General features: G+C 44.3%; 1 protein-coding gene across 1 annotated transcript in view; it reads left to right on the top strand.

Annotated features, from left to right (window-relative positions):
• Positions 1–13246, top strand: part of LOC109465122 — a 126557-nt gene that overhangs the window by 78879 nt on the left and 34432 nt on the right. Inside the window, exons 70-78 of the mRNA XM_019762263.1 lie at positions 813–944; positions 1962–2105; positions 3633–3772; positions 4405–4578; positions 9156–9335; positions 10650–10846; positions 11541–11712; positions 12372–12525; positions 13042–13127. Coding sequence (XP_019617822.1) covers positions 813–944; positions 1962–2105; positions 3633–3772; positions 4405–4578; positions 9156–9335; positions 10650–10846; positions 11541–11712; positions 12372–12525; positions 13042–13127 — 1379 coding nt within the window. The remainder of the gene's footprint in view (positions 1–812; positions 945–1961; positions 2106–3632; positions 3773–4404; positions 4579–9155; positions 9336–10649; positions 10847–11540; positions 11713–12371; positions 12526–13041; positions 13128–13246) is intronic.

The following is a 13246-nucleotide window of genomic DNA, read 5'->3' as shown; positions in this document are numbered from 1 at the left end:
CAGGCCTAGGCATCCATTATGGCCCAAAATGGTACAATAGGAGCCATGAAGTCAACACACCAGGCTGGTTCAAAATCTAAACAATGAATTTTGAACTTTTAATGATACCACTGCATTGAAAGATGTAACTGTAACAGCCAGGAAAAAAGGACTGTTCTCAACTGTTCAGGGCAAAATATGAGCATTTTGCAGTTGATTCTGAATTTTTATTTTTATTTGCAAATTAGAAAAAAATGAAGTGGGCGAATCCGTTAACCAAGAAATTAAATTGGTGTGGCCTTAGTAAAAAAATCATATTGTTAAAACATGGTGTATTCTGTATCACCCGAGGCACCGGCCTGATAGCAAGTTGGATTCCCCCAAGGCTGGGGAAATTCCACCTGTGGGAGGGCTGGGACAGAGGATGATGCGGAATACTACCAACTTGAAGATCATTTTATTCATGTCATGCCCAATCAAGAAACACGCCTTTTAAAATTCCAACTGTTGTTGTTTCATTTTTTATCAAACAAAAAAAAATGAAACTACAAACAACAGTTGGAATCCGGTATTCAAATTTTTTAAAGCTGAGTGTGTTAAAATTATGCTGTGGAACATTTGGAGGTCCGTATAAAAATCATATATGATATATGAACCCCGGCTGTAAAGCTAGATATCACACAGGCCAGAACACCTTCTTGCATTGAACATTAATCGTGGCCCAGGTAATCAACATGTAAGACTAATATTCTATATGAGGAAAGAGCTGGGCAGGACCCGCAAATCAATTCCTGTGGACTGATATCATCAAACCAATTTTTTTCCACTAACAGACATCAATGAGTGCAGGACAGGAACCAACAACTGTGACCGACAGCTGGCCACCTGTACAGACACCCGCGGTGGTTTCACCTGCGCCTGTAAACCTGGGTACACAGGCACTGGGACTGTAGGGGAGTGTGAAGGTGGGGAATGGTCCAAATTTGTCCTTTATTTAAGAACTAAATGTAGAGAGAAACCTACATGTATCTTTTAGAGAGATCTTAATTGACACAGCAACAGTACAGTGACTTTTGTACGGTCTATAACTACATATGGACATACATATAGAATACAACACGGTGTATTCCGTATCGCCCTTCGGCCGTCGGGCGATCCGACGCGCGACAGGCTGGGATCGAGAGTGATGCGGAATACACCGTGTTGTATTTTATTTATGTCATACCCACCCACGAAAACACGCCTTTCAATGCGAAATGAGCAAAAATTCAGTGTCCCTGATCCTAAAAAACGCAACAACATCAATTCCAACGTCCGAATTTTGCATTCGAATTTTCGAAAGCGGTGCACGCGGTTAGGGCGAAACGCGTTCGAATCGTTCTATGGAACATTTGGAAGGGCCGGGCCGTACGCGTTAAGAACCCCCGGGTCGTACCGCTAGTTATCACATGGTTCGGAACACCCGTATCGAACGTAATCGCGGCCCAGGTAGGACATAAAGACAGATACATGGGTACAAAAGAATGGACCTACCTACAAGACTAATGTTATGGTTACTTAAATATATACTTACTTGCTCTAAGGTCTAAATATTCTTTTAATCAATACACAAAATTTAATTGCCTATCTGATCACAGTAAGGGTTATTACCTTCTAGAATGAAGTTGAATTTATCTATTAGGGTCACTCCTGCACTAGATAGATTCAAACAGCACTTTGAGTTAGATATGCAAATTTTTTAGGTTTGATATAGTATAACCAGCCTTACTGGTAACAGTTAAAATTTATGATACAGAAGGGCAGTTACCGGTATGCTGGTTGAAAAATTCTGTGCTAAAAGAATGTAGATTTTATTTTTTTGTGACAGTGCATTGTAAAGTTCTTTTCTACAGGTTTGCTTTTTTACTATAACTGCTCCGAATGCATGATGTTAACTTCACCTAAAGTCTCTTCTAACCAAATCTCATACCCTCTGTTCCCAGATGTTGATGAGTGCAGGGTGGGAGCATACATGTGTGATGACCATGCAGACTGTGTGAATGAGATCGGCTCCTACACCTGTCAGTGTCAGACTGGGTACAGCAGTGTTTCACACAGGGGGACTGGATTTCCTGGGGAGTGCAAAGGTCAGAGAACTTTGTTTATTTGTTTGTTTGTGGTTACAAATGTTCTGTACAGCAATTTTCACTCAAGGGAACTGGCTTTTCTGGGGAGTGCAAAGGTCAGAGAACTTTGTTTGTTTGTTTGTTTGTTTGTGGTTACAAATGTTGTGTACAGCAATTTTCACTCAAGGGAACTGGCTTTTCCGGGGAGTGCAAGGGTGAGAGAACTTACTTTGTTTTTGTTTGTGTGTGGTTACAATTATTATTGTTGGGTATAGCAGTAATTCACACAGAGGAACTGACTTCCTTTGCAAGTGCATGCAAAGGTGAGAGGACTCAATGGACCGTTCCATAAGCCACGCCCCCCTTAGCAACGCCCTAGCAACTCAAACACCTCCGTCAAAATCAGCGCAGGAAGGGCCGTACCGACTGCCGCCGCCAGAATGTCGGATTTGCAGCTCAACTTTATGGTCGATTTTTCGGCAGTGAAAAACTCCCAGGAGACGAAAAAATTGGTTAAGCTATATTTGTTGAACGGTACATCCGCAGAATACAATTATTTTAGGAGGGGACAGAGGTAGTTTTAATGAGATCAAAATGTTTTCGCTCAATACAGACGCGGAATTGGCCGCATAATATCACACGGTAGGTGGACAAGAGTGCCCGGTTGCTGACTAACAGCCGATACATGTGTGAAACAGAGTACGTTTATCTGTAACAGGTTTTCCATGGCATTTGCTGCATGCATCACAGCTGCATACAAGCTCGGGAAAAAAACGAAATGGGAAGTAAAAACTCACGGGGACTCACGAGGGAGGGCGCAACTTTTAAAGGGATTTGTGGTACAAGTAGAAAAATAAGCACGCAAATAAAACTATAATCGCTTATGAACAAATGGAAGAATAACAGAACATTCTTAATCAACTTGAAAGTGCATGCAATGTCACAAATTCAGTTTCACATGTAGAACAAGCAGTTTTTATCAAGCAGACATCAATTCAGTTTGCTGCTTTTAGATTTCCCGCGCTGAGTTTGACGGAGGTGTTCGAAATAGAACAGGGATTCGAAATAGGGTTCGATGCGTTTGATCTGGAACGGTCCATTGGTTTTTGTTTGTTTGTTTGTTTGAGAGAACTTTGCACTGAAGGTAGATCAGACATGGGGTTTACATAAATTTTACATGTAGATCTGCACTATGAGGTTGGATCAGTTGGTAACAATTTTGTACCCGTTATTCAATTCAGATTTGTCCAGGGTTTTATCTTTGCATCTGATTCAATAATATTTATGTAATTAGATTGAGTCATCATGATTATGACTACTTAATACTTTTTAATTTAATAACTTTTTACTTAATTATTCTGTACAACTATGCTAGAGGTGTCTTTGACCCGGTCCCCCCTAGGAACCTCGCGCCTTGAAGTCCCCTAACCCCACCCCATTTAAAATCCATGGCTACGGGCATGTTCATAATGTTAGAAATAAGAACCTTTAATTTATAGAATTTCAGCTGAGAATGGTAGTAACTTCTGTTTTATCCTTGCCCCACAGAACAGCGGCTCTTCCCGTACGGCGCAGGATCGGGACACTTACGTCTGACGTCCCACGCTCGCTGGGGCGGAGTTTCTCCGCTTATACCTGTTCCCAACGGACTGCCAATCAGAGGACAGCAACTCGCAAATTCCATCTATGTACGGTTCACGCATAAAAAAAAAATTCAGATCCACAAGGAATCGTTACTCAAGCAGCTGATATAAGTTTTGAAAAATGTCAGATGATTCAAGTATAGTTCTGTTAGTCATGACTAAGAGAATGTGTAATTGACCAGGTATTTATCCAAAGGTAGCCATGTTCAACTACAAATTGGTACTTGAAATGTCTGACAGTTAGTCAGTTGCTTCTGAATCATTAACATTTCCTTGTGTATTTCTCTGTCAATACCTGGATGTCTAACCTTCGTTGACGTACAAAATTCAGATAATTTTTTGCTATAATGAAAAAAACATAGACCATGATTATTATTATAATAATAAGCCTAGTAAGTGAATTAGAATTACCGATAGCATATTTAAACTATTGGTAGCAAGATTAGTTTTCGTTTGTTCGTCTTTTTCATAGAATTTGCAAAAAAGTTCCCGTGTTCTATATATCATCTGGGGAAAAATTTGGTTCTAATTGTTTGTTTGATGTAGTATATAGTAGAGGGGATTCAATCCTCAAGCTAACCATCTTGCACACACAGTCGTCCCTCAGTAAGACATCTGGAGCCACATATATATAGTTCCCGTTTAGAACTTTTATTCAGCCTGTTTGTTTGGCGTAGGTTTTAGAAGATGGCGTGATCGTGGCCACCAGCCTCACGTCTCGCCGTGACAGAGCAGCCAAGAAGATTTTCCGTCATCCGACTGTTTCCCAGGCAGCTTTTGACGGTCCTCTCCTGGCTGTGTTCGCACCATTCTGGGCAGACAGTGCCATGGGGAGAGGGTACCCTTCTAAGGTAGGTTTACCCTCTACGACTTTTTTGCTAGATTATTGCTTCAGAATTTTCAAGAACCATATTTTCAAGAAATGCAAATTTGGCTTTAACTTACAATTTCAATTTATTTTACCAGCCTAATGATTTTCATCTCGGGGAGAAAACGAACATAAAAATCATTAATACCACAATATGACAACATAATATGATTATAAATAATAAATAATATATAAAATAAAATAATAGTAGTTATTTGGGCGACAGATCAAAGAAATTAATTAGATGCACGGAATACGACCTCACTTGACCCAGAGGTCATCCGTCTATTGTCATCACATGTAGCGTAGCGGGGTAGTGGGAGCTCACCTACTCGAGTTCATCTGAATTTTCAAATGTCGCAACGGATTATGCCACACGAAATACATAGGTTTCAATAGTTCGATCAAGTTTGGTGCACTCTGCTACAAACAAATTATCCCCCTCGCCATATGTCCAGATGTCGCACCACGCCGGCGGACCACCCACACGTCCCGGCTCGATCACGCGCGGAGAGCGTGATCAGTTGTACTGAACGTAGCCCTGTTCCTCGTTAGCGTTCTGCTTCAGAGCAAGGCAGGCAGCCAGACGGGCGGTCGCCCTGGCAACGGTTTGATGCTTCCTGCCTCTTGTTTACGTGACTTTTTGTTTACGTGCTTGTCTAAGTGACTTTCGCGTTCTTCCGGCTCTGACCCTGAACTCGTACCAGCCCGGCTCAGCCGCCGGCTTGTGTCATTCCGGCTCCAACGCAACGCTTGTGTCAGCCCAGCGTGCCGACTGCATGTTAATCAGCCTCAGATGGGTAAACCATTCGGCTCCAACGCCACACTCATGTCATCCTCGTCCATCGTGCCAGCTTTGTGTTATTCGCCTCGTACGCCGCCCTCGTGTCAACCCGGTCCCGTGTTCCGGCTTCGTGTTGAACGTTATTCGGCTCAAACGTCAGCCCATTCCAGCAGTGTGCAGGCTTCGTGTTACTAGTTCTAGTATTCCGCTCAAACACTGCCCTCGTGTCCGCCCGGCACAGCATGCCAGCTTCGTGTAATTCGTGTCAGCCTGGTCTGGTGTGCCAGCTTCGTGTAGTCCGGCTCCTACGCCACCCTCGTGTCAGCCTGGTCCGGTGTGCCAGCTTCGTGTAATTCGGCTCCTACGCCACCCTCGTGTCAGCCTGGTCCGGTGTGCCAGCTTCGCGTTCTTCGGCTGCTTTACGCCACCCTGTGTCCTCCCGGTCCAACCGCCGGCGAGTCTTATATCGCCCAACCGCTGGTTAGTATCGTATCGGCTCAACCACCAAACTCGTGTCCTCTCGGCTCAACCGCCCAACTCGTGTCATCTCGGCTCAACCGCCGACCTTGCGTCATCTCGGCTCACCTGCCAAAACTCGCGTCATCTCGGCTCACCTGCCAAAACTCGCGTCATCTCGGATCACCTGCCAAAACTCGCGTCATCTCGGCTCACCTGCCAAACTCGTGACATCTCAGCTCAACTGCCAAACTCGTGACATCTCGGCTCAACTGCCAAACTCGTGACATCTCGGCTCAACTGCCAAACTCGTGACATCTCGGCTCAACTGCCAAACCCGTGACATCTCGGCTCAACTGCCAAACTCGTGTCGTCTCGGCTTCACCGCCGACCTTGTGTCATCTCGGCTCAAACGTCCAAACTCTGTCCTCTCGGTTCGACTGCCAGACTCGTGTCATCTCGGCTCAACCGCCAAACTCGTGTCGTCTCGGCTCAACTGCCAAACTCGTGTCATCTCTGCGCAACTACCAAACTCGCGTCATCTTGGCTCAACCGCCAAACTCGTGTCGTCTCGGCTCAACCGCCGACCTTGTGTCATCTCGGCTCAAACGTCGAAACTGTGTCATCTTATTCGACTGCCGAACTCGTGTCATCTCGGCTCAAACGCCAAAACTCGGGTCTTCTCGGCTCAACTGCCAAACTCGTGTCACCTCGGCTCCACTGGCAACCTCGTGTCATATCGGCTCAACTGCCAAAACTCGCGTCATCTTGGCTCAAACGCCGTAACTGTGTCGTCTCGGCTCAACTGCCAAACTCGTGTCACCTCGGCTCAAACGCCGTAACTGTGTCGTCTCGGCTCAACTGCCAAACTCGCGTCATATCGGCTCAACTGCCAAACTCGCGTCATCTCGGCTCAACTGCCAAACTCGCGTCATCTCGGCTCAAACGCCGTAACTGTGTCGTCTCGGCTCAACCACCAAACTCGTGTCACCTCGGCTCAATTGCCAAACTCGCGTCATCTCGGCTCAACTGCCAAACTCGCGTCATCTCGGCTCAAACGCCGTAACTGTGTCGTCTCGGCTCAACCACCAAACTCGTGTCACCTCGGCTCAATTGCCAAACTCGCGTCATATCGGCTCACCTGCCAAACTCGCGTCATATCGGCTCAACTGCCAAACTCGCGTCATCTCGGCTCAAACGCCGTAACTGTGTCGTCTCGGCTCAACTGCCAAACTCGCGTTATCTCGGCTCAATTGCCAAACTCGCGTCATCTCGGCTCAACTGCCAAAACTCGCGTCATCTCGGCTCAAACGCCGTAACTGTGTCGTCTCGGCTCAACCACCAAACTCGTGTCACCTCGGCTCAATTGCCAAACTCGCGTCATATCGGCTCACCTGCCAAACTCGCGTCATCTCGGCTCAAACGCCGTAACTGTGTCGTCTCGGCTCAACTGCCCAACTCCCGTCATCTCGGCTCAACTGTCAAACTCGCGTCATCTCGGCTCAACTGCCAAACTCGCGTCATCTCGGCTCAAACGCCGTAACTGTGTCGTCTCGGCTCAACTGCCAAACTCGTGTCACCTCGGCTCAACTGCCAAACTCACGTCATATCGGCGCAAACGCCAAAACTGTGTCATCTCAGTTCGACTGCCAGACTCGTGTCATCTCGGCTCCAACGCCAAACTCGTGTCGTCTCGGTTCGAATTCAAACGCCAAAACTCGTGTTATCTCGGATCAAGCGCCAAAACTGTGTCATCTCGGCTCAACTGCCAAACTCGTGTCGTCTCGGCCGAACCGCCAAACTCGGCCCAACCGCCAAACGCTTGTCATCTCGGCTCAAACGCCAAAACTGTGTCATCTCGGCTCAAACGCCAAAACTGTGTCATCTCAAACACCAAAACTGTGTCATCTCGGCTCAAACACCAAAACTGTGTCACCTCGGCTCAAACGCCAAAACTGTGTCATCTCGGCTCAAATGCCAAAACTGTGTCATCTCGGCTCAAACGCCAAAAAACTGTGTCATCTCGGCTCAAACGCCAAACTGTGCCATCTCGGCTCAACTGCCAAAACTCGCGTCATCTCGGCTCAAACGCCAAACTCGTGTCACCTCGGCTCAACTGCCAAACTTGTGTCATCTTGGCTCCAACGCCAAACTCGCGTCATCTCGGCTCAAACGCCACACCTGTGTCACCTCGGCTCAACTGCCAAACTTGTGTCATCTCGGCTCCAACGCCAAACTCGTGTCATCTCGGGGATCTCGGTTCAACCGCCAACCTCGTACCAGCCCGGTCCAGACGAAGGCTTAGTATCATCTCGACTCAACCGCCCGGTTCGTGTCACCTCGGCTCAACCGCCGAACTCGCACCAGCCCGGCTCAGCCGCCGGTCATCCCGGCTCAACCGCCGTTTCCGCGTTATTCTTGCTCAGACTCTAGTATTGCTCCGACTCTGGTTCGCGTTTCACATGTTTCCTAACATCGCGTCCTCACACGCCCCTCCTGACTGAGTACATTGACTGTCAGACCAGCACCTGCGCCAGGAGACCTGGGCACCGCTTCCAGCCTACAAACCTCACAGGACTCGCTTTCCAGACTTTTGTATCACTTTTGTATCACTTTTATATCGCTTTTGTATCGCTTTTGTATCACTTTTGTATCACTTTCGTACAGTCCCAGTAGTATTTTACTAGCTACGCCCCTCTACTACAGTTGCTGCACTCTCCCCTCATCGCCTCTCTCCTTCCCTCCGGGCTTGGTCTTGGTGGATTCTCATGTTTTTTAAAACATTAAACGTACCAAGCCCACCTCGCCTCATTGTTATTTCTGATAAGCGTTGAGTGTGAGTGCAGATAATTGTAGTTATTTGGGCGACAGATCAAAGAAATTAATTAGATGCACGGAATACGACCCCCGACCTCACTTGACCCAGAGGTCATCTGTCTATTGTCATCACATGTAGCGTAGCGGGGTAGTGGGAGCTCACCTACTCGAGTTCATCTGAATTTTCTCCCACCCCCCACCCGTGGATTCTCATGTTTTTTAAAACATTAAACGTACCAAGCCCACCTCGCCTCATTGTTATTTCTGATAAGCGTTGAGTGTGAGTGCAGATAATTAAAAACAAAAGTTAGCTGAAATTAATAAACCTTAAAACAATAAGTTCAAATCATAAAAATTAATAGTTGTAAGTACTAGTAATAAAAGAAGATCAATACATATATATTAACTTTACGTTACAGAAATCACAGAGTTTGTCCTGACGTCAAATCATGAATAACATGAAGTCGAATGTAACATAATATCTAATTTAAAACTTTCCCCAGGTCTGGTACTACCCATACACCCCAGGCACCCCAAACTATGATGAGGTTTTCAGCGTGGCGGCAGAAAATGTAGAGAAACACTTCAGAGTGGAGAACTTCCAGCCTACGTTTGTCCTGATAGTGACCTGGGAGAACATGGCCATGGCAGGAGAGGTCGCCAGAAATAACATCAACCTAAAGGTACTGACCAGGGACTCACTGTTATTACCTCCACGAAAAATGGAGGTACTGTTTTGGGTATGTCTGTGTGTGTGTGTGTCTTTGTGTTTCTGTGCGTGTGTATGTCTACGTGAGTGTGGCAGTGTATGTACGTGTGTGTTTGTGTGTGTGTTTGTGTTTCTGTGTGTTTTGCTTTGTTAGGATGTGTACATGTACGTGTGTGTGTGCGCACAATTGTGTTTGTGTGCGTGTGTGTACATGCATGTACACTTGTGTGTGTGTGTGTGTGTGTGTGTGTACGTGTGTGTGTGTGTGCGTGTGTATGAGTGTGCACGCACACGCGTGCATGTGGGTGTATGTGTGTACGCATGTGTGTGTGCCCGTGTGTGTGTGTCCGTTTGTGTGTCTGTGTTTCAACATTGCCCTTACAATGTAGGTCATGTTGTCATTAAGTGAAATATAACGTTCACCTTTTCTTTCATCTGTCCTAACCAAGCGGGCAATGGGAGAATCTCTGGATGATGTGAAGGTTTGAAAATTAACAATTTAAGTTTCTAAATAACTCAATTTTCCTTTCTTCCTTGAATTTGCCACACTGAATTGCATGTTTTCTCTACTCTTCAATCTTGATCTTGAATAATGTGCTAAGGGAACATTCTTCATTTTGATATTAAAATCTGTTCAATTTTCTACATCTGTTCTGTTTCTCACTGGCATGGGTTTTTCCTACTGTTCCAAAGGCATCAAATGGAACCTACAATTTGCATGCCAGGCTTCAGGTACATGTAATATACATTTTTTTGTATATTTTGCCAGCTACTCTCCTTTCTTTCAAGCCTTTATCTCAGATTATATGTTTATATAATACTAAACTAACTCTACTGAATCATAACTATTTGCATGTACTAGATTTATTAATAGGTCATGATTTATTTTTGAATATTACATCTAACCCTGCATTCAGTAATACATGAGGTATGCACACTTTCAATATTTAAGTGTTCAAGACAGTCTTTAGAAGGCCTCGATACACATTTTTTCATAATTTGCAGCCTCAGATAGGTCACCTGCATAGAGCAAACTCCTTAAAAAATAAGATTTGTCAAGTGCTATACACCATACATTATGGGTTTCACACATTGAGCAAACTCCTAAAAATGACATGTTTGTCAAAATGCTATGCTAATACCTTATGAGTTTCACAAAGGCAAAGTATGTTCTGTCAACATTTTCTGACTTATAACAGTTGTAAAAATGTACTTCAGTCAAGTATCCTCAGTCTAAGCTACAAAACAGGTGAGCCATAACTGAAGGTAATTTGAACATCTCTCCCAGACCAACACGTTCCAAGCCGCGCTGGTGACAGATAACGTCCACACGTACCTGGGTACGTACTACGCTGACGGTGGGATGAGGTGGGACCCTCAGATCACCCCCGGTAACCTGGTGGGCGGAAAATGGCCTGCCTTCGTGGGTATGATCACCAAGGATCCCACCGGAGGGGTTTTGGTGGATGAGGCAGAAGGCTCCAGGTTTGTTTGTTTATTTGTTTGTCTGTTTGTTGTCTTGTTTTGTTTTGTTATAGCTTAAATTTTAGATTAAAGTTTTGGAAGATTTCATACCTTGAGGCCTACAGTGCTATCCAGTCAAAATAAAGGTCATTCATTCATTCATTCATTCATTCATTCATTCATCCATCCATCCACACACCCACACACCCATCCATTTATCCAATCCATCCATCCATCCATCCATCCTTCCATCCATCCATCCATCCATCCATCCATTCATCTATCCTTCCATCCATCCACACACCCATCCATTTATCCCATCCATCCATCCATCCTTCCTTCCATCCATCCATCCATCCATCCATCAATTCATTCATTTGTAGATTACATAGTACATACATAAGGAAAATTGCAGACTTCTCACGGTTTTCAGCACCAAGGACAGGTCCTTTTTAAACCATTGCAGAAGAAATACCAGAATTTCTAGCTGTGACAAGAGAATCCTCAGGGTCCAATTATTTACACATGGATTGCAGCTATAATGACATTGCAAAGAAATGTCTTTTTAACCATTTGGGGCTAAGACTGTATCATAATTGTACCACAGACTGCACAGTGCCTTATGTGTACATGAAAATGGACTGTATGGAATCCGATGTAAACAAAGTGATTGTAATATTCCCTTTCTGTTAAAACACGTTTTTAACCATTGCAGGACTAAGACTGTGTTTGCCAATGGTACCAAAGACTGCTCAGGTCCTAACGTGTACTGTATGGATGAGAGAGTCTCCCCCACCACTAACCAGACAGGCATCAGGGTGGTTCAGGTGGACGACAACCCTGCAGACTGGGTCAACCCACGGCTCTGGTGTGCTGACTGGTACAAGGTCAGTGTTTGTTTAACCATTTGTTATTTCAGCCCATACCAAAGGTATCCGATGTACATAATTGCTTTAAAATTATTTATGTTTCCCAGAAGGAAAAAATATTGTTTTTGCTCTGTTTCTTCTTCTTCCTCTTCTTCTTCTTCTTCAAACAAATAAGGTCAATGACCAGGACCAGACGTCTGTCACTATGGTAACTTGTGTTGGGTTGCATAATGATGCAAGAGGGGCTGCATGGTCACCATATATAATGTATGTTTAAGTAAGAATTACTTAATATGTTTCTTCTCCTTCCCCTCCTGCCATTTTGTTAAATGGATTCAATTTCTTCATTTTCTGACCAAATGACCTGAAATTCGGTATGATGGTAAAATACTATGCATGGCAGATTGTGTCCTTCATGCTGATTGGCTCTTTTGATAATTGGCTTAACTACTTGTACCTTCAACACTTGCAGCATGTTTCTCCTTCAGAACATAAAGAAAAATATCCCTAGTATTATTGTTTATCATTATTGCAGCTGTTATTATCATTCTTTATCATTAAACTTGTTACCTGTAACGTGGTCCCACTGTAAAGCACTGGTATTGGGGTGGTGATGTTTAAACATGACAGAAGTAACTGTTACTGAATCTATTTTCTATCCCCCCTCCCACTACCAGAGAGAGCCAGATCCTTCCATCTACTCTAGTGTGATCTCCTGCCCTTTGACCCGAACCCACGCAGACTTGGATCTCCGGTTCCGCCAACTCACAAACTCCGAGGGCGACAAGCGGATCTGTTTTGAGCAAAGAGACAACTCAGGATTTGTTGATGGTGAGAAAAATTGTTAAACCTAAATTATGTGTCATTCTATTGCTATGATAAGAGTCATGAAGTCAACATACTGGGCTGGTATGTAATTGAAACTAATTTAAAAGTGAATTTCAAACACTGCATTCGATAGATGGAAAAACTGTAACAACTCTGAAGAGAAGGGACTTCCTTCAACTGTTCTGCTCAAAATATGAGCATTTTGGAGTTGATTCAGGGCCTGAATCTGGAGAATCAGAGAACCAACAAATTTTTTTGGTGTGGCTTAAGGTACAAATTTCTATAGATGGTATTGAAAGTACAAATTCTGAGTGGTGAAGATAAAATTTGTCTGGTGCACTGGTGATTTTCAATGTTACCTGCACCATTGAAGTTGATATGCAGAAAGAAGTCTTTTGAGCCCTGCTTGTATGAATCTATTAGTTTTGTAGTAGAATTTAGCTTGAACCCAAATTGCTCATTTACTGTGATCTCTATTTGTTTTTTAATTATTTAATACTTACTTGTTTGTATTTACAGGAGGGAACAATGTCTGCTGCTATCGCCGCTCAAATGCTTTCATCTTCAACTCAGTCAAGGCAGGAAATCTGCACCGATATGCAGCGGTAAGTCTTCATGCCAAAAAGCAGTTACTCAAGCAACTGGATATGATTTTGAAAACGTCAGACGTTTCAGCTAGTATCCACTAGCTTTTGTCAGTGACTGACGTTTTCAAAATCATATC

This window comes from Branchiostoma belcheri, unplaced genomic scaffold (assembly GCF_001625305.1).
Source record: "Branchiostoma belcheri isolate BF01 breed outbred unplaced genomic scaffold, Haploidv18h27 scaffold149, whole genome shotgun sequence".
In the NCBI taxonomy this organism is placed as follows: domain Eukaryota; kingdom Metazoa; phylum Chordata; class Leptocardii; order Amphioxiformes; family Branchiostomatidae; genus Branchiostoma; species Branchiostoma belcheri.
This window is presented reverse-complemented; position numbering and strand designations above follow the sequence as displayed.